General features: G+C 34.4%; 1 protein-coding gene across 7 annotated transcripts in view; it reads right to left on the reverse strand.

Annotated features, from left to right (window-relative positions):
- DACH1 (dachshund family transcription factor 1) overlaps positions 1-27,319 on the reverse strand; it is a 456,626-nt gene that overhangs the window by 245,462 nt on the left and 183,845 nt on the right. For all 7 annotated transcript variants that reach the window (XR_014070377.1, XM_081546705.1, XM_081546703.1 and 4 more), the window contains exon 2: positions 18,287-18,402. Coding sequence is in view for 6 of the 7 variants with exons in the window: in XM_081546705.1 (XP_081402831.1) it covers positions 18,287-18,402 (116 nt within the window). In the remaining variant the exon portion in view is untranslated. The remainder of the gene's footprint in view (positions 1-18,286; positions 18,403-27,319) is intronic.

The raw sequence follows: 27,319 nt of genomic DNA on the forward strand, positions 1-27,319 counted from the left end.
GAAACTTTTTTTCCTACCTCCTAGAACAATGAGCAATTAATCAATATCCTTTTTTAATATCCAAAGACAGTGAGCACCCCTAAAGCCCCATGACTTCTCTAAATATCTTCGTTTCCTTCAACCAACCTTAAGAAAATAACTTTCAGTACTGATTATTCAATCTGGTCAAATTGCTTTCTGTTGTGGCCTCTCAAGACATAGTAACCATAAATGGGCACAATACTGTTGATATGGTCTAAGCAAGTAAGGCTGCTGCCAAAACAGTAATATGTAGAGCCCATTGGCACCCCCATAATTTATCAAATTTAAAATAAGCAAGAGAACCACCATCTTGGCAACAGTACATTGATGTTTTACTCACAGATGCAAAAATCATACTTAGGTTATAAACATCAAATGTATTGTTAAAAAATGTCTAGAGTGAAATGTGTTACTGGTGAAAAAATATTTTTTAAAATCATGATAAAATATAATAACCATTAATGAACACAAAGCTGATGATAAGAATGCATGGTTGTTGCACAGTGAATTAGGAGACAAACCTGGCAGTCAGGTTAACAATTTTGAGCACAAAAATCAGTGACAAATTTTACTTGTCTGTAAAGTGGAAATCATAACTACCCAAAGACATATAGGAATTGAAAAGTGAAAGTGGCTAAGCCTTGTCCGATTCTTTGCAACCCCATGGACTATACAGTAAATGGAATTCTCCAGGCCAGAATACTGGAGTGGGTAGCCCAACCTAGGGATCGAACCCATATCTCCCGCATTGCAGGTTGATTCTTTACCATCTGAGCCACAAGGGAAGCCGAAGAATACTGGAGTGGGTAGCCTATCCCTTCTCCAGCAGAACTTCCCAACGCTCCCAGGAATCCAACTGCAGGCGGATTCTTTAACAACTGGGCTTCCCTTGTGGCTCAGCTGGTGAAGAATCTGCCTGAGATGCGGAAGACCTGGGTTCAATCCCTGAGTTGAGAAGATCCCCTGGAGAAGGGAAAAGCTACCCGCTGTAGTATTCTGGCCTGGAGAATTCCATGGACTGTATAGTCCATGGGGTCGCAAATAGTCAGACACGACTGAGTGACTTTCACTTTCAATTTCTTTACCAACTGAGCTATGAAGGAAGCCCATTATAGGGATTAAATGAGCTTACATATGTAAAAGAACTTACTAACTGAAATCTAATAAATCCCAATAGATGGTAACAATTACTAACACTTTAATATACTGAAAATTGTATTCGCATTAACGTGTGAGAATGTGTATAAGTAAGTGTGTGTGTGTGAGTAACTACCCCAACTGAGAAAAATATTTATCAGAAGCCAATGGAGGAATTAAAATCAGAAAGACCAGAGACAAAAATTCAAAAAACATCAGTTATCTTTTGCTACCTTGTTTCTCTAATTACTTAAGCCTCTACTAAACACAAGGTTTCAACAACCTTGACAATTAAACTATTTTAAATAAAATTCAAGAGAACAAGGGGGAAGAGGAGGAGAAAACAAAAAAAAGCTAGGTTGAAACAATATCAGGTTGGGGAGCAAAACTTGGGTTCCTATGAAAAGCATCAACAGATCTTTAACGCAGCCATTAAAAGTCATCTGGTCAAAGAGTTATTGGAGAAAGGACTCGAGTTAACAACTGAACAATTAAACATAAACTACTATGTCATTGAAACACAGGAGCAGTTAGACTCAAAAATTTAAGAAAATGTATTTACTGGTTGAGGTTAATCAGAGTCCCACATTCCCTTAAGAGGCCAGTTGTATAGATTAGAACTCTACTAGGCTTTTAGAGTGAAAACAGATAGATAAATTTTAGAGACTGCAGTCGTTCAACATTTTAAAGACCAATTCATCATTCTTTTGCTAATGTTTGATATAATTTGCATGGCTGTCTCAAAAAATATAGCCATGTAGGTTTCCAAAGAGTGCAAAATGTAAAGTTCATTAATAACCACATAATTTTTCAACTCTAAAAGGGATTTAAGTGACTCACCTATTGGCAACAGTACACTGAGATTTGATTCTCTGATGTAAAATCTTAGTTAGGTTGCAAATACCAAATGCTATTGTTAAAAGTCTCCTGTGTGAAGTAGATTGGTGAATACACGTCAAAAAAAATCATGATCAAACCTGGCACTTTTGTTGACAGACTTTGTAGTGAGGTCGAAGGTGTAATTAGGCCAGAAAATTACTTTCTCACTACTAAAATTGTTCCCTTCAGGTCTTGAGTTATCAGTCCAGAAAATTTCATTAAACACTAAATTCACTTTAAGACAACTGTCAAAATTAAGCAGAGGTGAGTCAAGTCAAGGTCCTAATATTCAAATCTTTCATTTGGATTTGAGAGTCAATGTAAAATAAAAACTGCTATCTATTCATTTCTCTATCAAGACTCAACTTTTTGAAAATTTCAGAAACAACTTGTTTTTTTCCCTTTGAAAAACAAGATGAAGTAGAATAACAAAATAAATGTAGAATTTGAAACGCTTAATAGGCATAGATTATTGAAATTGTCTCTACTTCCTGTTCATTGAGATCTTAATATGAAACTGGTAAAAATCCAAGTGCTCACAAGTATTACAAATACAATACAAAGAGAAAAAAAGAATCCAAAACCTAGATTTTGATGACTAATAAAATTTGGAATGATACCAATGATGAAACTGTGATTCCACCATATTTGCTTTAAAACAATTCTGAGATAGCGTACTATGTTTGTAAACAATTGGTTCACCACATTTTGAAAAACAGCAAGACATAGGCCATTCTAGTAAATATTAATGTTCAGTATACAAGTGAGCAAGGACTCAGCATTTATAAACAAAAAGAAAATATGTTACATGACACAGTGGAATTACAAGTAACATAATTTCTTATTTTTCCAAAATGAGGCAATAATAGCTTAATAATTACATATCTGAAATATAACTCCGACTATTTTGTCAATTATATTAAATGGGTTAGTGTTCAGTAAACTATAGAGAAAAGTATTTCTCTAATTCTTGGAACCAAAGAACCTACACTGAACTTCCCTTGGAGGCCAATTGTTACAATGTCTCAACCAAGTAATACATCAATTGCACAAATAAATAATAACATAGAGATTTACTACTAATGAGGGATAGGGCAAGTAAAAACCCAAAGAGTAAACAATTAATAAAGGTTTAGGAATTTTCTTCAACTATTTAGGGTTAAATAGCATGATTCCACCTTAATAAGTAATACTACACTATGCTTGACTATTCATAAAGTTCAGAAATAATTCTAAAGCAGGAAACAATTGTAAGTCAGTTAGCATTACGTTATGCAGCAAAGTGCAATTTTTTCAATAAAAAAGGCTTGATAGGCTTTTCCATAAACAATAAAAGGATAGCCATGTGAGAATTAAAATTCAAACACACAGTGGCTTATTAAGCAATTAAGCATGATTATAATTCTAAAATTTAATTTTTTACATCACTCATTCTATTCTTTTGCTACCTCTATACAAAGCCTCCAAATCAAAGCACTGAACATATCAGCTATTTAAAATATAACTAATTTAAAATAAGTCAAGCTTCTACCCAATATTAAACTAGTGGTTAGAATACCTACAATACAAGAATATGATTTATCTGCCAAATATATGAAGTTGCAGTGTGAGTTTTTCAAATTAAGATTAAACATGTTAATAAAAATTTGAAGCATTCCTCAAGAATTTGACTCCATTATCTTAAAAACTCTCCTATTTTGATTCATCCCATTTCAATTCTACTCAAAATATAAATGGCTTCTAAGGTGGATAATGTGTTCCTTGGAATGGATTATACAGTAATAACAAGGTCTATAATTACCTTCCTTGAGTCTAATCCCCAAGTGAGGCCTTCTCTTCAACTTAAAAAAATCATAAACCACTGGTGCCTTAGTTAACTTGTATGTAAAATGGGATAAGCAAGACATTTTTCTTAGTTTGAGATGAGAAATAAATTAATCTTTAGATGTTAGCAGATCTCCTACTAGGTTAATAGTTACTGAATAAATGTTTCCATTCCCTCTTATTTTAACCAATTAACTATATTGATTGATGGAAATATTTTAATTTAACAGTTTGACTAGATATCATGCTAGCAACTGAACAGAGTGGTGAAAAGTATAGACATAGCTACTGTTTCTACATATAAAAGTGCTTGAACTTTTTCAGCAAAATATACATGTATCTGATAAGTTGGTTTCATTTCTTTCCATTGAATAGTGTATATAGACAAAGTTTTAGAGTAAATAAATGATATAACTGCGAGAATATCTATAACAAAGACATACAAGATGTACCATGTAGATTAACTCAAGGAAAAATTTTGAAGCACATCTTGAATACTTTCACTTACAAAAATACTCTCTTTCTGTGTTTTTCATCTGCAATAAGGCCATGGCTTTTCTAAGCCACATGATTAAGACTATAAATTTGAAAAAGTTTTCAAAAATGTTTTCTAGAAAGTAAAGTTCTTTTTGAATGCATTCATGGGTTTTCCAAATATATTACTTAAGAAATGTACATTGTCTTTAAGAAAGTCATGCTTACAGAGGAAATAAGAAATCAGTTAAAAATATAATGATTATTAATGAAAAGATGGCATAAAATGCATCAAAATAATGAAGTACCACACATGCTAGTTAATGTGGTGTTTTAGGAACAAAACTAAGTGAGATTAAGTTAAAAATGAGGCAGCTGCTGATGGCAGATTCTAGGTTCAGATTTTTTTTCACATAGCATAGCATAAATATTTACTCATGAAAGACTATAACTCAAGCTATTTTCAACAATATTTTGTGAAAAGAAACCGAAGCGAAAAACAGAAGCACGCTCAATTCTTAACATAGCTAAGATCTCACTTTAAATCTCTCTGATTCTTACAGATAAAAGAAACATGAACAAATAATGGTAGCCCATGTCACATATGTTTAACTATAATCCTGAAATTTAAGACATTAATGCCTACGGACCCCCGAAGCAATATATTTCCTTGAATTCAGGCCAAGAACAACATTGGTCTAGGCAAAATTAACTGGATGGACAGTTAACACTTTCAAGGAAAACAAAGATTACTATTAAGATATAGAATAGTGCACTAATCGGAGTGATGATACCGACCATTTTTATGATCAATTTAAAGAATATCAAAAAAGCAATCTACCTATTTCATTAAAATATCAATATTGGTATTTGGGAGAAGTGTACATTTCTAAAATGCCTTCCTTCTAATAGTCCTCACTCATTGATACATATAGTATTTTATTAGAGATGATTGATGTGAAACTCACTATAATTTCAAAAATTCATAGAATATTATTATGTCATGAAATCCATGCCGAGAAAGCAATTGCAGTTATAAATCAAAAAGACAACTCATATGGACAGGTCATATGGTAACGGGTTCTTCTTGGAATGGTATCCTTAAATGTAATTTATTCAATAAGTAACTTAAAGGTTAGGTATGATGAGATGAATCTCATCCTCAAATAACTTCAAAATATTGTTACATTCTAAAAGGCAGAGATCAATTTTCTTGGAATTTAGAGATACTTGCATCTATATGCCTTTGAATTAACATGGTTCTGTGTAATTCTTCTAAAGTGTTTTTACCCTAATATAATCCCCTGGAAGGATTTCATTAAGCAATATAAGATAATAAATAATACAAAAGGCATTTACAGCTTTAATACGTGAGTGAAGGTTTCCAATAGGACAGACTCTGAAAACCTTCACAATGCCACATTTTCACATTTAGAAAAAGTTTTCAACTAGATGTTTTAACAGGGAAGAATGACTTAAAAATTTACTTCTAGGGAATAACATTTCACCAGAAGGAGTTAACATGCTATTGACTTTAATATTAAATATCATACATGCTTAGAGAGAATCTTGAAGATATAGCATCACTTTTTTGAGTCTAACCCAACATGCTGCTGCTAAGTCGCTTCAGTCGTGCCCGACTCTGTGCGACCCCATAGACGGCAGCCCACCAGGCTCCGGCGTCCCTGGGATTCTCCAGGCAAGAACACTGGAGTGGGTTGCCGTTTCCTTCTCCAGTGCATGAAAGGGAAAAGTGAAAGTGAAGTCGCTCAGTCATCTGACTCTTAGCGACCCCAAGGACTGTAGCCTACCAGGCTCCTCCGTCCATGGGATTTTCCAGGCAAGAGTATTGGAGTGGGGTGCCATTGCCTTCTCCGCTAACCCAACATAGTCATTTACAATCTCAAAACCCTTCGGAAGAGACAAGGATTCTTACATTCCTTTTAACGCTTAAAAACTTCACACTGTTCCTTTAAGTCACATCCTTACGTCCCAGGAGGCAAAGTCAAATCATTAGAAAATATATATTTAGAAAAATAGTCTCTCCACATATATTTGCATTTCTTAAATGAAAGCTAATGGGAATATGTTTGATGGAATGACATTCCATCAAAGGATTTGATGTTAGGAGGCATTTTAGTGAATTAAAATTCTAAATATCACAATGATCAAAAAGTAATCATTGACATGAGAAGATTATATCAGGAGAAAAATATTTTATTTGAGCTAATTGGAAGATACAAAAGCAATTTTTAAAAAACAGGAGATGCTTACTATCCGATTCCATAAATAAAGGAAAGGACATATCATCTCCAGAACTGATGTGTTCAAACTGATAGATAAATAACTGTTATTCTATTTGGAACAAGGCAAACATCCTGTTTTGAGAACTGTAATAAGACCAAATCTCAAATAACATCTTGCTATTTAAGACTTTGCAAAGTGTTTTGTGATACATAGCTCATCACAAAGTCCTATCAAGTAGGAGATAAAGCAGATATTATGATGTTTAGTTTATACATGATAAAGTAAGTATTTCAGAAGGCAGTTCCATATAGGAAAATAACTAGTAAATTGGAGTCACAAAACTTGAATTGGAAATTGTCTCTAGAACATAATAGTGAAACTTGGAACAAGTCTCTTAGCATTTTTTTTCCTCTTTTCTAAAATGATGTTTTATGTCCTAGAATCAACCTTGTGGGGTTTCCTAGGTGGCTCAGTGGGTAAAGAATCTGCCTGGAATGCAGGAGACATAGGAGACGCGGGTCTGATCCCTGAGTTGGGAAGATCCCCTACAGGAAGGCAGCCCACTCTAGTATTCTTGCCTGGAGAATCCCATGGACAGAGGAGCCTGGTGGGTTACAGTCCACAGAGTCGTAAAGAGTTGGATATGACTGAAGCGATTGAACACTCACACATACATCTATCTTGTAATTATTGAGGGGCAGGTAGTGTTAGCCAAGGCCACAGTGCTAGAAGTGATGAGGAAGAGAATAAAAACCAGACTTTTAAGTTCCAAGTTAGGAATTACATCACAGCACCATATTGTTTAAAAAAAAATGCATGTCTTCAGAGAAAATTATAGCCTACTAATTCTACTGTAAAATCAGCGACGATAAAAGGATCAAATCCGTTTTGGTGTTCTCTAGGAATGTGGTTTATGGTAACTTTAGTTAAGATGTGAAATGGCACAAAAGTAGATCTGGAAATAGTTTAATCTGCTGTACATATCCTTAGCCATATATCAACAAGTGAACATGATAAAGTGCTCTCACATTAATTATACTGACTACTTCCTTAATGAAGTGCAAAAGTGTTTGCGTAATCTGATTCAATTTATTGAATTAGGTTACAGTTTTATCATTTTGAAAACTAGCTTATTGTTTACTTTACAGTATATGTCAATTCATTCCCAACAATTAATAGTACAGCATACAGCTGAAATCAATTGAAAGCAATCTTCATTTTTAAAGTCTACTAGCATTTGTAGTGTGCATATTTCAAAGAGCAATATGTGACAGTTTGAACATATATTATAACAGTAGCAATGATATTTCATATCCGTAAGGCTTATTCTGCCACAAAAATTTATAAAAAGAAATTATTGTAAGTAAGCCCTGAAAATAAACTTGTAATAACCAAATTTTACTGTTAACTAATACTATTACGATTATCTAGAGAGCACATTACATGAATTTGAATAAACTGCCAAACTAAGACTTCTAAACCTAAGCTATATATCTTTTTAAAGTTATCAGTTTTCTTCTTAAATCCAAAGGAATGATAGTCTGCAATAAAAATCAGTAACACTTGGATCAGCCTGTTTAATTACATTAATACTATTTTATCTTTGCCGAGCTTCATCATTTACAGAATACTGTTATAAACTGTGTCATTTGACATTCATAGCAATTTAACGAGAAAATAATTTTGAGATAATAAAAAGATTCTTTATACATGAAAAAATTAAGGATCAAAATACTTGACTGGTTCAATTATTATACATTTTAAAAGTTGATTGTTGGAAGTATTCCACAAATTTCAAGAATTGACAGGGAACTATATTCAATATCCTGAGATAAACCATGATGGAAAAGAACATAATAAAGTATATGTATATATATATATACATTTATATATATATGTATCACTTGAAACACGTTGCTGTACAGCAGAAATCAATACAACACTATAAATCAACTATACCTCAATAATAATTAAAAAAACTGACACCTCTCTTGGAGACTTTATTTTTTATAGTGGAAAGTCAAATCAAATTAATTTATAGTAAAGTCCAAGGTCTTTCATTTAAATCCCTTTAAGAATTCATGCCTTTCTGTTATCAATTCTGATGATATTTATTGGTTAAAATAATATTTTTCACCCTTCATTCCAAATCCTACCATGGCTAAAAATATTCTCTTATATAATATTTAATGATTGTCATTTTATCCTATTATTAATCTTAAAACTATGGACCCCTTCACAGAGTACTCATAAAAGAAGGACAAAGAGAACAAAGGAGCATAAAACATTCAAAATTTTCTTTTAATTGGAAAAAATGTATTTGTGAGCCTATAGTCACAGTGTTGCCCATGAGTTAACCAATCCATCCATGAATACCATGGTAAGAAACAGTATGATAGCTTATAAACATGAAACATTCTTCTCAAAAGTAATGTTTAAAAACCATCTCAAAAACTATGAAAGAATACGACTATAAAACCTTGAAGGATGAGGTTAAAAGGATGGATATCTTTTAACCAGAAAGTACCATACAAAGTTTAGAATAATAATTGAAAGAAAAATAAAATAGAAACATCAAAGTTTATAATTAGAAAGGAATAAGATTGCCTTATTCAATCTACCTCCTTCCAATGCAGAATTACCTTCAAATTTCCCTAACAACAGTAATTACTAAGAAAGGAAATGGAAGGTTGATGGTCTGGTAACAAAGGAATTTGTTTTAAATTATTACACTTCTGTACTGTGAACAATATGGCCAATAAAAAGTAATTAAATATATGTACTATCGCTAACTTTTCATTCAACTTTCATATTAAACCCTTCTGTCAAAGGGAAAAGTTAATGGTTTAAGAGTAATAAGCTTCACTTTCAGATAGTTCTCCTTGTAGCAAGACTCTTTCTCATGGAAGCCAATGTAGACGTCTATAATTACTGTTCATCAGTTAGATTTCTGTCCTTGAAAGAGCACAGTATGAATCGACTCTATCATTCACTTCAGACCCTCTGTAACTCTTCTTAAGGCTAAACATTACCATCATTTCCCAAACCCTATCATCTAGGCTGTTCCTTTAATGATCAGAGTTTGTCAATGTCCTACTAAAGATTGTGGTGCCATGACTGAGCATAATATTCCAGATGTCATCAGATGTCATCTGTGTTGCTTCTCTTTCTCCAGACTTTATATCCCTAACCATCAAGCTTAGGTGTCTAGCACTTCCAGAATTTTTATCACAACACTGGTTTATATAGCTGCACACACAAATAAAATCCTTCACTGATTTTCATTTAGAATGTTTTCAAATCAGGTCTTAGGTTCATTTACACCTAGAGCAATAATACTTTGGGAAACTGAATTCAGGTTTTAATAATATAGCAATTTTTCTGACCTTTGCCAACTTTATTTGCATGTTTGGTACTGTCAACACTTGCAATTAGCAATTCTATTCTTTACAAAGAAGAGCATAAAAGTTGAAAAACGTACCTCAGTATGCATGGAGAAAATACAAAGAAATTTCAACACGGAATTTAAATCCTTAGTAACAAAGCTAGAACACTTCATTAAGGAAATAAACTGAAGTTTGGATTAGCCAAAGGGAGAAAAGCCTACCAAAGACAGAGAAGGAAACTAAACAAAGAATTCTGTTTATCTTGTATAGCTTTTGTTCTACAATATCTTTAGGAATACTCAAAATATATCTATAGCAGATTTGGTTGTTTTTCCTGAATGAATATTATTTAATGTATTCATCACTTCTCTTGATTGAAAAAGTGAAAGTGAAGAAGGGTTTTCTTAGTGACTCAGACAGTAAAGAATCTGCCTGCAATGCAGGAGACCAGGGTTAATCCTTGTGACGGGAAGATCCGCTGAAGGAGACGGTTACCCACTCCAGTATTCATGCCTTGATAATTACATGGACAGAGGAGCCTGGTGGGCTATATAGTCCATGTGGCTATAAAGAGTCTTTGGTTATTTTTTCTTTTTTCTGAATGAACATCATTTAATGTATTGCTCACTTCTCTTGGTTAGGGAAGGAACCATGTGTGCGTGCTCAGTCGTATCCGACTCTTTGACTCTATAGACTGTAGCCCACCAGGCTCTCTGTCCATGGGATTCTCCAGGCAAGAATACTGGAGTGGGTTGCCATTTCCTAATCCACAGGATCTTCCAGACCCAGGAATTGAACTCACATCTCCTGTGTCTCCTGCTTTGGGAGGTAGATTCTTTACCACTGTGTCTCCTGGGAAGCCTAGAGAAGAAAAAAGAAGATAGTAATAGCACCTCCTGCTGGTCAATAAATTAAAGCAAGCAGTAAAAGACAGGGATCTTGCAGGAGATGAACTTGGTAGACTACAGTTCGTGGGGTCGCAGAGTCAGACAGGACTGAGCACGCAGGTAGGCACTAAAAGACAACAAGTGACATGTTGTATAAATGAGGGACTAGAATATTGTATGAGAATCCCACAAATAAAAAGATAATCCACAAAGCTCTGGCTTAATCCACACACCATCCACTAGCATAATCAAAAATTGACCCTTGAAATCTGATTTGCTTTTCTCAATGTAAATAAACATCTCTTCTGTCACAGGAGACATCATATTACTAAAAAAAATAAGCAAATAATATCTTGCAATTAGTCAGTTAAGTATATTAGCAACTTCACTACTACAGATCTGCTGAGAGAGAAATTTAAGTAGATTATAACTCTGAGTATGGACCAGTGTAGGCATAGGAGACTATAGAACTCAGTAGAAATTTGGAAGAGGGAAACAAATTAGGGAGGAAAGAACTGTAATTTTCTTCTAAATTAAGTAGATGAGAGGCCTGTCCAGAAGTCTAGTAATATGTGATTATTCAATTAAATCTTTAATAACAATCTTTACTTAAAAACTTTGAAAGTATTTTAATAAATTTCTATGCTAGTAATAACCAGGACATATTATAATTTGACTGAAATGCTTGATTATAATATATACCACATATTTAATAAAGTAAATATATTTATTATCTAGTCTTTCATACCAATGCAATATTTACATTTAGTTATGAGCTATATTATTCATGTATGTATTAAATTAGTTGTATATCAAGATACTGTGGGTACATTTATATATATGCAAGAATTTTAAAGACTAGTATAAACTATGTTATCATTCTATTCCTGAAAATATTGCTTCTTTAGAACATCAATATAGAAATATAAATTTCATCAATTACTGTTGATAATGCTGAAATGTAGACATCACAACCCACAAACAAACAAATAATGCACTCAATTTACCTAGTACACCTCCATTAGGCCCTAGACTCTGCATCTTTAATCTGGAGCCTAACTGTACTTAATTGGATTTTATAAACTGCATTATAACACCAATGTTGAAATTTGTAATTCTGAGGTTTAATCATGTCTCACAGAAATCCCTTGATAAACAATTATTAGCCATATTTCCTGAATAAATACTTATGTTGAATATCTGTTTTGTGGCAAGCAGTACTCTACACAATGGCATACTGTGGCAAACAATCACCAAAATCCACTGGTATGGATAACTTCCACACCACACTTGAGGCCCTCATAATATCTCAACCAGGAACTTTCTGGGTGTGGAAAGCTGACAAGGATCCCAAAGTTATGCCCACATTTTTTAACCTGTGAATGCCTCCTTAAGTGGAGAGTCTTTGGAGATATGATGACACTGATGATTTTGAGATGGGGAGTTGATTTTGGATAATCTATGTCCTAAATACATTCACAAGTCCTAAATACATTCACAAGTATCCTTTCAAGAGAAGAAAAAGGAGATTTACACACGCACCGATACACAAACAGACACACACCCAAAAATAGGTGGAAATTATGGTCACAAGCCATGGGAAGCTGTAGTCTCCAGAAGCTTGAAAAGGCAAGGAAACAGGTGCTCCCACAGATTCCAGAGGGAATGTGGCCCCACCAATAGCTTGAGTTGGACCTGTGGTGCTTGATTTTGAACTTCTCTAGAATTGTGACAGAATTAATTTTTTATTTATTGTAGTCACAATATAAGTGGTAATTTGTTATAGCAGCCACAGGAAACTAACAGAGTGTTCAGACAAGTTTTAAAATTAAACAAATTATGTGATGAATTTGGAGTTTGCTGCTAAGTCGCTTCAGTCGTGTGCGACTCTGTGCGACCCCATAGACGGCAGCCCACCAGGCTCCGCCATCCCTGGGATTCTCCAGGCAAGAATACCGGAGTGGGTTGCCATTTCCTTCTCCAGTGCATGAAAGGGAAAAGTGAAAGTGAAGTTGCTCAGTCGTGTCCGACTCTCAGCGACCCCATGGCCTGTAGCCTACCAGGCTCCTCCGTCCGTGGGATTTTCCAGGCAAGAGTACTGGAGTGGGGTGCCATTGCCTTCTCCAAATTTGGAGTTTAGGTTAAAGTTAAAGTGCTCAGTCATGTCCGATTCTTGTGACCCCATGGACTTCTCCAGGGGTCCATGGGATTCTCCAGGCCAGAATACTGGATTGGGTAGACTTTCCCTTCTCCAGGGGATCTTCCCAACCTAGGGACTGAACCCAGGTCTCCTGCATTGCAGGCTGATTCTTTACCAGCTGATCCACCAGGGAAGCCCAAGAATCCTGGAGTGGGTAGCCTACCCCTTCTCCAGAAGATCTTCCTGACCCAGGAATCGAACCAGTTCTCCTGCATCACAGGCTGATTCTTTATCAACTGAGCTATCAGCCTTCCAAAAAGGAAAAAGAAGATAAATTACTTAAAGATAAATTACTTTCTCTTCAAGAAAAATTTAAAGGGAAAAATACTTGAAATTCTGGTGGCTCAGTGATAAAGAAATGCCTGCCAATGCAAGAGATGTGAGTTCGGACCCTTGGGTTGGGAAGATCCCATAAAGAAGGAAATGGCAACCCATGGCAGTATTCTTGCCTGGAAAATCCCATGGACAGAGGAGCCTGGCAGGCTGCTTGAATCCATGGGGTCTCAACAGAGTCAGATAAGACTTAGCTACTAAACAGCAACAACAAACAACATGCATCAGATACTGATAGGTCAAATGCATTACTTTCAAAATGTCCAATGATTAAGTTTCACAAGTATTTCCTACATACAGATGTATGAAAATACATACTTACACATACTGCATAAACATTAATGTCTTAAATATTTTGTATCATATTTATTCTTTGAGTAAGGCCTTCAAAAGATCTTTATGTTTAAATTATTAGTGAAGATGATCAACTCAATTGTGACTGTTTTACTTGTTAGTCTTACTTGGGAGTCTCTCCAGGGAATACAATGCATTTGTTATGATAAAGTTCTCAGTATGGAAAATGCATTTCCACATAATAAATTTTCCCTCGGAAGTTGAAATGCTTAATGAATTTAAAATATTACAAATGTTGATACTACAAAAACAAACAAACAAACAATCAGGCAGTTTGGATGCTGTTGCCAGTTAGTTGGTAATATTTAGAAAGAAAAATTAAAAAAAAAAGAAAAAGAAAGCCTATAAAGTTTGAAAATGTCTTTGAATTATATATCCACATAAGAATACTTTCCTACTATTTTTTTAAGATGAAAATATTTCAACAGAATTGACTCTTGCTAATACTGCCCTAGCATAGCATTATTTCCACAATAGTAAAACTGCATTTACAGGTTCTTACTTTTTAAGCATAGTGCATGTGTGTTTACAATTGCTTTCTTTTTTTATCCTGATTGCATATTGATTATTTGCCTACAAGGTCACAGTGAGAGGAAAGATGTGTCTAAGAAGCAAAACTATGAGTCATTCATTCATTTAATTTGAAAAAGGCAAATACTTGAGACTCACTGAGTTATTTTTTAATACTTACATGAAAATTGTGTTTCAAAACTAGTTTGCATTCTGCCCTAAGGATAAAATCAAGAAGTTGGCCAAATATGCTATCTCAAATTGTACTCCTGGCACAGGAGGGGAGTATTTAGAGTTCCTAAATAAACCTTTCCTTAATTGTAAAATACACATGATTCTATAAAAAGTATGAATGTTACTGAAATTCTGTTGCTAGGATGAATTTATTTCAAACTGGTATTTATTATCAAAAATGATTTATGATATGTGCTCAGTCCAAATAAATGTAGAGAGCACTACAGGAGGTGTTGTGTTGTGAGACTCTACAAAGAGCCTTCTTTCTTTCATTAACTTCCACTTCTGGTTGCTATGGCACCCAGTGACAACCATAAATTTAGAAATTATCACCATCTGCCCACGCCCCCTTCTAAGGTTACACACAAGCCCACTTGAACAACCAAAATAGCAAACAAAATCTCCATAAGCAATTTTAAAGTTTTTTCCTTTCAAATTATAGATACCTAAGTAAATAATCCTAGGGCTGGGAACACACTTTTTAAAAATATAGTCTTTTTTTTTTTTTAGAAAAGCAAATTCCTTAAGGAAAGATTATAACTTAACTACAGTGTTCAGTTGTTGAAAAAAAAAGTGAGGAAATGATTAGAACAAATTCACAGATTTTTATAAATTATCAAAATAAATAAACTTTTTTCAAGGACCAATTCAGGCAACCTTGAAAGTGAATCTCTATCTTTTATGCTTTTCAAATGGTAATATTAGAGTACAAAAGTACTGGTCAATATTTATCTGCAGTCAATGATGTAATCTTGGAAAGGATTTGAGATTTGAGAGTGAGTTGTTTTCTTCTTTGTTCTTTTGAGGTCTGTATGTTTTTGTACTTGTTTTGCTAGTTTTAGAACAATGATTTCCAAGTCATTAAAAGATATTGTATAACTACTGTGCATGCTAAGTGGCTGCAGTCCTATCCAACTCTTTGCAACACTATGGACTACAGCCCACCAGGCTCCTCTGTCCATGGGATTCTCCAGGCAAGGATACTGGAGCAGGTTGCTATGCCCAACCCAAGGATCAAACAACATCTCTTAACATCTCTTGTATTGGCAGGTGGGTTCTTTATCACTAGCACCACCTAGGAAGCTCTGATATAACTGTAGATTCCTGGGAAAAAGATGTTTTAAACTCCAAACTCACAGGTCAAAAATATAGAGAAATGTCCTTAAACTACTTTGCTTAATGTAAAAAAAAAAAAAAAGATTATATATAGTTTTTTCAATGTTTCAAGAAATAACATATTTTATCTTTCCCATTTGGGGGAAAAATAGCATTTTACTTTTAAAGAAAGTACAAATATAAATAAAGTTCTGGGACAAAAAGTCTATATGATATCTTTACAATGATTAAATTTCCAGCTAATGTTTTAAGATAGCATAAGCATTCTCCAAGAGTTTAAGATATTATTCTATAGTCTCTAAAATTTAGAGATTTTTCCATCTAGAAAAACTTTGTGTAAAAAGAGCAATCATAAGAATATATTAAGATAGCATGATTCATGTGCAACCGTCAAACTTCTGGCAGCTTCAAATCTTTGGCTCAATGTCCAAAATTTGAATTAAGTGAATTAGGCAACAGAGAGCTCACAAGACTTGTTTAAAGCCATTCCCTGGGCTCTATAGAGTATTAAACTATCTAAATCCACTTCTTCAAATTCAGTCTACTCTCCTGGTAAGTCTCCATTTCCTCATCCTTCTCTGGAATATGACTCTTAAGGTTTGTTTCAATGTAATAGCTCAAGAGAAATCTTAATTTCTGGGCTCACAACATATTATGAAGAACAAAAGTTTTTTAAAAAGTATATAAAATGTATGAAATGGTCCTGCTTCAAAAATGAAGTGATGAGTCAAGTTAAAATTACCTTCAATATCTCTGTTCACCAAGTCAAAAAAGTGTATAAGATATTTCAGAAAGGGATCTATCAAAAATGACTTAATATTTTGATTTTGAGTTTTGGCTTGTGATCTTCAGTTGTTTCGAAACTTCATTTACCCCAAAGTTACTTGATGGTCTTAATTGTGGACGGTGCTGCTATACTTATATCCTATATCATCTTATCTCACCATCTCTTAGATGGTGAAGTATTTATTGTTTTCACCTTAAAACGTTGGCAGGCAATTTGGAACTAGAGCTTCCCTATTTCAACACGAAAACAATCTAGAATACTTTTCACCCCACATATAACTGTGATTAGTTAGAATCAACACAAACTTATCAAATACAAAATAATGATTATTCAAATGATTATTTTTAAAGCCCCAGACATATTCATCGAGAAGTCAAAGACTCTTGTCTTTCTTCTAGCACACCTGAGTCTTTCAATTATAAAACATAAAAAGCTAAGATTTTCTTTCCACCTTGTCTGCACAGTACCAACCTCCTTGCCCAAAATTTGCAAATCAGAAAATTTTATTTAGTTAAATAAAACGTTCAGACTTAACAAAATGCTACCTATTTCATTCCTAAATATAAAATTTGGAATTATAACTTCAGGCAGGAGGATTCATTCATTTGTGAATCATGACCTAAATTAACGAATAGGAATGATGATACATGCTCTGTAATTGGGTTATTTTCAGCTATTGATTTCATTTTTCTGTTTCTCAATTTTTCACCTGCAAGCATTAGCATAAAAATATAACTCTTCATTGGAAAGTGAATCATTTACTTTTAAGAACTTTTGGTATCTTACTAAAAAATGTAAATACATAAAATGAACAAATAACTTCAAATTCAATTCAGTGGATGTTTGATAAAGGTTCATAAAAGTGAACAAACTGTTCAGACACTGCCACAAAAGTAAAGGTGAGTTAAAAGAGCCATTCCTTCCAAGGAGCTTTCAATGCAGTATGGAATGTGAAATAAGACACCCATGATTATATCACAGCCTAGAGAAAGCCAAGTGTTACAATAGAAAAAGAAAACACTAATATGGGTATTCAGAGAAAATAAAATGAAGACGTTCTCCTGATCTTGCTAGATTCTCTTTCCCATTCCAGTTATTAAATGACATTTACATATTTATATGTCTATCTCCTCAACAAACTTTCATGATGGCAAGAATAAATAAATACTATATGCTATATAAGAATAATTTCATTATGACTATTATTTTCATTTGCTCTGAGTCTGGATGAAACTTGGAAAGTGAGCAGACATGTGTGAGTAAATAAAAGAATTAATGAACACATTCAGGTAGTGAAAATCAAATGACTTATTTTTGCATGCAGTACTTTATTCAAGTTGTTTATGACATAGAGCTTATGTGGTCAAGAGTATTCTTTTACTTGCACATTGAAAAATTCTAATAATAAACATCCTTCAGATGTTTATAATAGAAATAATTTAGGAAAAAATAAGAGATATTTCCATTTGACATAGTTATGGTCTTTTGTTTGGATGCATGTTAATCTAGTTTGGAGTTTTTATGGAATAAAACATAAGCTTAGAATTCAGAGATCTCGGTTTGACTAGCCACTGACAGTGATCAGCTGATTGACCTTGGGAAAGTCACTGATTCTCTCTGAGCTAGGGATAACAATTTGTTATTTGATATTAGCAAGAGAATTAATTAGAATAAATCCTAGTACTGTGTTCAATTAAACTTCTTTCATTTTATTTTAAATAAGGAAATGATGATAATCATAATGTAGTTTTGAAATAAATTCTCATCAGTAACATGGTCTTAGTGTGAACAAAATATAGCTGATGAGTGTAAACATCTATGTAAACACAGGTATATATGAAAGCAATGGTGTTGGCTGATTTTGACCATTTTAGGCATCAGTTAGTAGCACTCTTACCTGTTGGTGGGATTATCCCAGGAGACATAAGGCCCGGGACAGAATGTGGCATGATATGAGAGTTCTCTGGGGAGGTGACGCTTTGAGTCCTCTTAGGAGGCCTTCCAGGTCTAGAACTGAAACAAACAAACAAAAAATTTTTACAATTAAGCTGTTGTCTTACACATCATTTCAAAGTTGTTTCAAGTGGTAACATGGACTGTAAATAAATTTGTTTCAAGGACGGTTGCTTTTGCAGTTAGATGTAATAGACTTCCATCACTAATTAGATTACATGCTGAATTCATTTTCTTCATTGAAGATCAGCCACTCTTGATGCATAATTCATAGCCTGCACCTCGTTACCTGCTTCTTCATATTAATATCTATACACAGTTTGAATTGCCTCGTTTGCATATGCTAAAGTTCTGCATGCAGCCTTCAGCACGAAAATTATGCACTAACTTGTAATAATTATTACAGTCAGCCTGCTATTGATTTATGAGACTTTTAAAAACCAAATATGTGTAGTACTTGTAATGAATGATATTTTAAGGTTCTTCAGGAAATTAAAAGGCAATGGCTGCCTAAGGAAATGTTCTGCTTGTTTGATTTAATACTACAGTTAGCTGGGAGGTGGAATGAAAGAGTGATTCAGACCTATAGCACATTTTTTGATGATATGTTTTATTACTTTGCACTGCTAGCCTGATATCTAGATGATAAATGACAATACATATCTAATGTGTGAAAAGGTCTTGCAATTTCTTTATTTTTTGTCATTTAAAAGATAAGTCAAGTTATCATTTAACCCTTATTCTATTTAAATGAAGAGCCCCACTAGGTTGCCTTACTTTAAATATACTAAAAATTATATTGGAAATGCTTAGGATTATTTGTGGGACATCATTAAGAAATGGCCAGAGTAGCATCTTATATCTGACTTTAGAATAATTAAAAATCCTTTGTGTTTGTGTTTTAATAGTACTTCTCTTTCACTTGCCTGTACTAAAAGCATAATTGTTAAAATTATCAAAGCAGAAAGTGAAAAAGATACACATATTCACCATTCTTGTATAAGGAAAACATGAAGAATATAATATCAGCAAGTTTTGAAACATAATTAGAGTTATGTTTCTACTGTCTGCCTCTGTATCATGAATGTACATTTATGAAAGGCTTTTCCGTCACTTATCTGGCCAATATGTGCCAAGATATATCAAAACCTTCAGATGCATCCTTCATAAGTTAACATTTCCGTGTAAGCCTCAACTGAGATCCTTTGCCTTTTCAGAAGATTCAAAGATCCTATCTCTATTATTTAGTGTAAGTAATATATGTAGTCATTTAACAAATATTGCATTTGCTCTTTTCAAAGTAGTGCACCGTGGGGGCTAATTTGGGAGAATGGGTTCTTAGTCTTCAAGAGCTTATACTCTTGTCAAGCAGGACAAATCTGGTGCATAAAGAACTAGGATTCAAATTCGAATGTGCTATATCCTAAGCAAGTTGCAGTCTGAACACTAATGCGGAAAAGCTGGATAATGATAGATAACTCCCTGTTGGAGTTAAGATTTCATGGCCCTGGGAGATTAGAAGAGAATTCTGAATGATGAGTTGGACATGGAGAGAAAAAGAACAGAAGAAATCACACTCCGGTGGGAATGTGAGAAATGAATGGAAACCTGAAAATGTGTGAACGTACAAGATTTTGTTTCCAATAAGTTGAAACAGGTCAAATAAAATGAGCAGCAGAAATCCATACTGTAGACTTACTGCCTAGGGCCAGATCCTGGAGGACTGTGAGCCAAGAGTAAGTAGATTGGTCATCTCTTTAGGCAGCTAACCAAAAAGGACACTGTCCTGTGAATACTGAAGCATCTCTCTGGCTACTTATTCTTTGTAATTACTCTTCATCCTCAGTTGATTCTCTAACTTATATTATTAGCCTAGAGCCCACCAACAGTGCTCTGCTAGTTTCCATTCTCCCTGAGTGATGTCTTCTATTAACAATACTGATACGGTAAGGAATAACAGCTAAATCTTATCTACAGCCTGAATCTTTCTCTTGGGATTCACACAGATTAATGCTTGTCTACTGGAAATCCCTGCTTATGTTCTATAATAATCTAAGATTCAGTTTGTCCAAATCTGAACTCAGCATCTTCTCCATTAAAACCTACTTTTCCTTGGTTAATCAAAATGGCACCTAATTGACTAAGCCAAAAATCCAGGACTCAGCTGTGTGTTTCCCTTCCTTTGTACACTCATATATTATCCCAATGGAGATATCTCTCTATGCCCACACCTGTATTCCAGATCAATCCCTCCTTTCTTATTTGATCTACTATCACAGCTCTTTCAAGACCTACCCTCAGCTTTGCCCCATGCTAGAGCTAAAAGCGAAGTCTAGATAACTCTCCATACTGATTTTGGAAGGATTTTTTTTTTTTTTAATCATGTTTTTCATCTGCTTAAAGGCATCAGTGACTTCCCAGGTGACACAGTGGTAAAGAATCTGCCTGCTGAAGCAGGAAGTGCAAGAGACATGAGTTCAATCCCTGGGTCAGGAAGATCCCCTGGAGTAGAAAATGGCAACCCACTCCAGTATTCTTATCTGGAAAATTCTATGGACAGAGGAGCCTGGCAGGTGGCAGCCCAGAGAGTCACAAAGAGTTGGCATGACTGAGCAACTGAGCACACACACACAGAGACACCAATAGTTCCCTATAGCATTGCCACTCCTTAGCACGGTAACAGGGCCTTTCAATACTTAACCTCGGTCTACATTTCCAATCTCATCCTTTTCTTCCCACATTCATTGCTTATATTTGGCCCTAATGAATTTATTATCAGTGTCCTATGTTGCTTTAATCTCCTAATACACTACCTCTGTACAAGACACTGTCTTTGCCATCTAAGATTTTTATTGTATCAACCCATCGTCAGCCCCATTTTACTGACTAAACATTCATCATCCTTCTTACCAATGCCTTGAAAGTATTCCTTCTATGCACTATGATGGCTCATGGTGAATAATTCTATTTCAGCCTTTTCTGCACTGACTATAGTAATCTGCTTATTTATTTCACTCCCAAGACTGTATGGTAGAAAGTGTACTTTTTTTTTTTTTTTTGGTCTTTAAAATACCTCAGTGCCTGGCATTTAAATAAATTTTAATTCAATTTGTTAAAACTCTCACCGCAATTCTTCAAATTCCTCACCAATTCCAGTAGTCTCCATGATTCCAGGAAATGAAAAGTGAGATGCAAAAGAAATTTGGGATTCTGAGTCTAAAGATGCTAAATACACATCTGAAGCTCAGAGAAAAATAAGTATCAAGAGAACTCAAACAAGATGCCATGAAAAAAGTGTGAAAGGAAAAGGAAGTTAAGACTTGAAAGTTTTAGTTCTTGAATTTGTTTTGATTTAAAAGATGAAACTGTTCAGCAGTACTTTATTATTCAGGCCACAGGACCTGTCTTCACAGCCCTCACTCAGGAAGCAGAAGTCAGGCTACTAAGTAGGAACACTTTATTTCACACTGTGATTAGAAAAGACCCAGTGGGCTCTTTTCACCCTAGATATTCTCTGCCCAATCTATCACATTGCCTCCAATCTCAACAATAGAGATTTACTGCTTTTAGACTTGAAGATTTAAGATCTTTTAAAGCCTTCCATTAAAATGCAAATATCCTTGGTGGTGGTGACACCCTAAAGCCATCTACACACACTCTTCTAGGGATGACTTTACAATTTGGGAACAGCAATCTTGAGATTCCTATGTAAATAACAGGGGAGGTGAGAAGAACTCCAAGGAAAGATTTGCAAGGAAAGTCGAGTCATTTATCCTTTTCCCTAAGAACAAGAGGAAGCTCTTCTTGGAATTATACAAGACTTCTTGGTTGCTGGGGAAGTTAGGTTTATTGATTAACAAGACTTTCCTCTATCCCTCATGACCTACAGTTAAGTCTCCTTATTGACACGCTTGGTGTATTACCTTTACTGCACTCTTGATCACTAACTGCTAGAGGGTTTAAGTCTAGAAAATCTAGGAAGATAACTTAATCATAAAATACTTAGATATTTAAATTACTTTCAAGAGAGATTTAGGGAACTTCCAGGAGAAGCTGTGTAGTGCAGTGCTCAGAAACATGGGTTATACTGTCTGGAGAGATCTCACTTTAAATAGTAGCTCCAACCTATTTACTAGAAGATGTGACCTTGATCAAACCACTTAACTTCTCTGAGTATCTGACTAAATCAGGATTTTTTTTTTTTTAATGGACCTGTTTGTTTTGTTAGAAATAAGTTATTCTTGGAAAGAAAAACAACAACTTCACTGAAAAGAGGAATGAAACAATTAGCAAAGGCACTTCTTCAGGGAATGATCAATTGCCTCAACAGCGGACACCTTTAAGCCTCCTTACAACACCAGTAACCCAGCTCTACCCCCAGAGTATCAGAGCAGCTGAACTCTCCTTGTTCTAATCAAAGCAGAAGACCTCACTTAAATAAATTATTACCCTTAATAGCTTGACTGAAATCAAAATTTATGACTTTGGTAATTGTTTTTGCCAGTTTCACACATGAGCCATGGCGCAGCCTTTAGTATTTTCACCTACTTGAATTAAAAGAGTGGAGTAATCACTTAGAGATGACTGCACTTAGTATCTCACTTACCTAGGAATCCACTCAGGCTTATGGTTTCCTGCAGTTCCACAGAAATGAAAAAGATTTCTTTTCCAGAGAGATCACTGGGTAGATGTCTTTCCTTTGTCTACATCATTAAATCAGGCTCAGGCTAATGTCCGTCTCTCTCCCCTAACTGTACAATGGTTACCAACTCTTCCACTTAGTGTTCTTATTCAGTATGAAGTAAAAATCTAACTTAACTCAAAGAGGCTAAGTCCATCAAAATACTGAGAGATATCTGAAATGTTAGAGGGAGGGTACTTGACAGATTTTGCAACCCCTAACTTCCTCCACAAGCATCATCTTCTGCTAACCTCTTCAGTAGTTCTTGGGAAATTAAGTTCAACTCTCCTCTGGAGACTGGAGCAGAGAAACCCATGAAATCCAGAAAGAGACTGTGATAGCTATAAATCGGAAAATGCAAAAGTTGCTGCTTAGCCAGAAGTTTAGGTTCCAAATCCTACCAATTTAGAGACAGGCAAGAAGGATGCTATTCAATCATACAATTCCTTCTTCCATGTATTTAAAAGACAGGAGCTACTGTACAACAAGCAATTGGATAGACATAAAAGTTATGAGAATAAAGACCCCCGTTTCTTTGAGGCAGAATATAAAATTAAATAGCCTGTGGGATAACAATGAAGAAGAAAAATACACCGCAGCCAGTGAGCACTGATTTTAGTCTTGGGACACAATAAGCATTAGGGATAAAAGCAGCTCGCTCCGTTAATCAAGAAGAGTTCATTTGCCCTCTTGAATTTATTTACCCAAAAAGTGCCAGTTATGTGTTTACATTTTGCATAATTTTCTTCTATTAAGCTTCCTCAAAACCAAGCCAAAAAAAAATGAGAAATATATTCATATATATGAACTGCATATATACTAGTATTTCTGATTGGAAAGATACAATTTGCTTAATGATTTATACTTCCATTTGAACATTATGGAGTCAGAAAGAGTGATGTCTATGAGGAATGTATGATAATATAAAGAAATTCTTATGTTCTAAATGAAAACTGAAGATATAGACTTCAATATATGGCATACTGGAGCACAAAAGAAAGAAATTAAGTAAAGAAAGCAATATATATGTATAGAAAAAAAGACTAGAAAACATACTAGACTATTTTGTACATACATATATTTTGTAGAAAACATACATATTATTAAAAGGATTATCACTGAATAGAGAATTCTAGTTTTTCTATATCTAAAGGTTTTACTTTCTCTGTCATATGCATCAAAGAATTTATTGTGGACAAATCATGATCCTGGCTCAATTTGACCCAGAGGTTTACCTCTATCCATAGCAGAAACCAGGTAAAATTTATCCTCTTAATCTATCTTTCTTTTACAACTCAGTTTTATAATATTTAATAAAAAACATGATTATATGTAAAAATATTACCCTTGTGAGAACTATAAAATTAATTTAAATATGAAAAGTACAGATAATCATTAATATCTTGCAGATCAAATCAACTTCATGAAACAAATCCATCAAAATAAAAGAACAAAAAGAATTTCCTAAGACAAATGTATGTACATATTTCACCAAAAGTTATAGCTGATTTATAATATGCAGGTTATAAATGAATAGTTTTCTTTTAGAAAGGGCTTGTTAATAACCTGTTAGTTGAAATTTGTTCCTTTAGTTTTGGGAAAGGCTACAATATAAATAATACAGGAAGTACATGATTAGCATCATTTTCCTATTGCATGAAGTTTTTTTTCTACACCTGGCAAAATTTTGAAAGATACATTACTTTTGTGCAATGATGACAAATTTGGGCACTTTCTCAATCTCATGTTTCATATTTGTTTAGACATCTTTTCATATTTTCTGCGTAGGTATGTGTCCCAGCCATGTGTATTTCTCAGTACAAATGGATTATGAACTAACACTATAAAGAGATGATTTTCCACTGTCACCAAAATACCTATTTCCATGGAGCAGGCACTTAAAATATCACCAGCTGGACACCTGGAAACCACCCTCAGATTAGTGACTCATACACCTAAAACATACAACATTCCTTTAACTCTTTACATGGTAAGTGTTATAGATTGAATTTTATTCCCCCTAATTTCTTACACTGAAACCCTAACCCCAATGTGACAGCATTTGGAGGGTGGGCCTTTGGTAGGTAATTAGGTTTAGATGAGGACATATCAGGGAGGCCTCATCATGGGATTAGTGCTCTTAAAAATGAGACGCCAAGGAGCTTGCTTATTCTCTCTCTCAGCCACATAGGGAAACAGTGAGAAGGCAGTTGTCTACAACCCATGTCTACAGCCTCACTCAACATGACCAAGCAGGCACCCTGAACTCAGACTCTCAGCCTCCAGAACTTGGAGAAGATGAATTTCTGTTGTTTAAACCACCCAGTTTATGCTATTCTGTTTGGCAATCTGAGCAAGACTAAGACAGTAGACATTAACTGAATAAATACACATGCAAATATACAAATAAAATTTCCTGTGAAAAAGAACTAAAAATAAATTTTTAAAAAGGTTCTGTTTTGTTTTTAAGCTATTTTTAAGCATTTGCATATTGTGTTATCAATTAATTACAGCCCAAAATTCTAAAGAGATGCCCTGTTTGACAGGTTACATACTTGGGAAAATCTAGCCCATTTTCTGCTCAAATAAATTTGGTAAACACCCAGTTAAACTTAGTAAACATATATATATATATATATATATGTATATATATATATATATATAGTGGAAAAACTTCACAAATTCCCACAGCTTTTAATATTTTTGTTTTGTGGAACAATTTCTCAAAATTCTCACTATGCTAAAATATACTCTGCTGCTGCTGCTGCTGCTAAGTCACTTCAGTCGTGTCCGACTCTGTGTGACCCCATAGAGGAGAGCCCACCAGTCTCCTCTGTCCCTGGGATTCTCCAGGCAAGAACACTGGAGTGGGTTGCCATTTCCATCTCCGAAGTATACTCTAAATCTCCAAAATGAGGTATTATAAAATAGGTATTTACTAAATTTTACCATGAAACCTTTTATTTTCAAGGAGTCTGCTTAGAGACTTGTACTCTAAAGAAATATGTTCTTCCCAATTATCTTCAAATTATAAAAATTCCTCATCACTTGACATTACCAAAGCATTTTCTGCGTCACAGGTCATATGACAATTGTCACTTGACAATTGTACTCCAGGGGCAAGGAAAGCAGTAATTCACATATTCTGTGAAGTTGATATGAGTTGATAATTACTCAATACACAAGGTTAACATGAGTAAATTGAAATCACTACAAACAGAAAGTGAATAATAGTTGAAATTAGCTACTCTGATGAGGAGGAATCATTGTTGACTCTGACTTCAAACCTCACACTATCCAGACTTCAAGTACTACAGGAAATGTATTTAATATAAATCTTGTTTCAAAGGACATTGGCAAAATATCTGAAGTCTCCAACTCAGTGCTTATTCACGTCCCACCCTTTGAAACACCATGAAGTGCAGCCTGCCAGGCTCTTCTGTCCATGGGATTCTCCAGGCCAGAATACTGAAGTGGGTTGCCATATCCTCCTCTAGGGGATCTTCCCAATCCAGAAATCAAACTCAGGTCTCCCGCATTTGGGGCAGATTCTTTACCATCTAAGCACCAGGGAAGTACAAGAATGCTGGACTGGGTAGCCTATCCCTTCTCCAGAGGATCTTCCCATCCCAGGAATCAAACTGGGGTCTCCTGCATTGCAGGCAGATTCCTTACCAGCTGACCTACCATACTGCATAGAAATTACCTCAAAATAAGAGTTAAAACATACTGGAATGCGGCTAAGCTACGCTGAAGCATTTGTATATTGTGTTTACAATTAATTACAGTCCCGAATACTAAAGAGAGTCCTTATTTGACGGATTATATATATTTGGGAAAATCTGGTCCCTGCAGTTTTTAAGTACCCCCCCTCTCTTTTTATAGCATCTATATGTAAGAGCCACATTGAGAAGATTCTTCACAATCCATGAAATACAATAACTATATTAATATTAGAGTTAATGTATTACAGATGTGTTACCTTAGTGAATATACTTTTTGATAAAGTTTTTATTAAATCAGAGCCTTAGTATTCTCCTCTCTATTTGAATTCTTTATTGACATCAGAGGTACATGACATTTTATGAAGTATATCTATTTATGTATCATAAAAGCATATTCATATACTTTAAATGTTTTATTCACTAAAGAATAAATTAATTTAATTGTTTTAATAAAGAATATAAAAATTTAATACTATTTATTTTTACCTTTCCATAGCATACATTAAACATTGACATACATGATATTTCTTCCAAAGAGGATACTGTGTGTAAACTGCATTTAATGGCATGC

The sequence above is a fragment of the Giraffa tippelskirchi genome, chromosome 12 (assembly GCF_054371585.1).
Source record: "Giraffa tippelskirchi isolate mGirTip1 chromosome 12, T2T-mGirTip1v1.2.pri, whole genome shotgun sequence".
Classification (NCBI taxonomy): domain Eukaryota; kingdom Metazoa; phylum Chordata; class Mammalia; order Artiodactyla; family Giraffidae; genus Giraffa; species Giraffa tippelskirchi.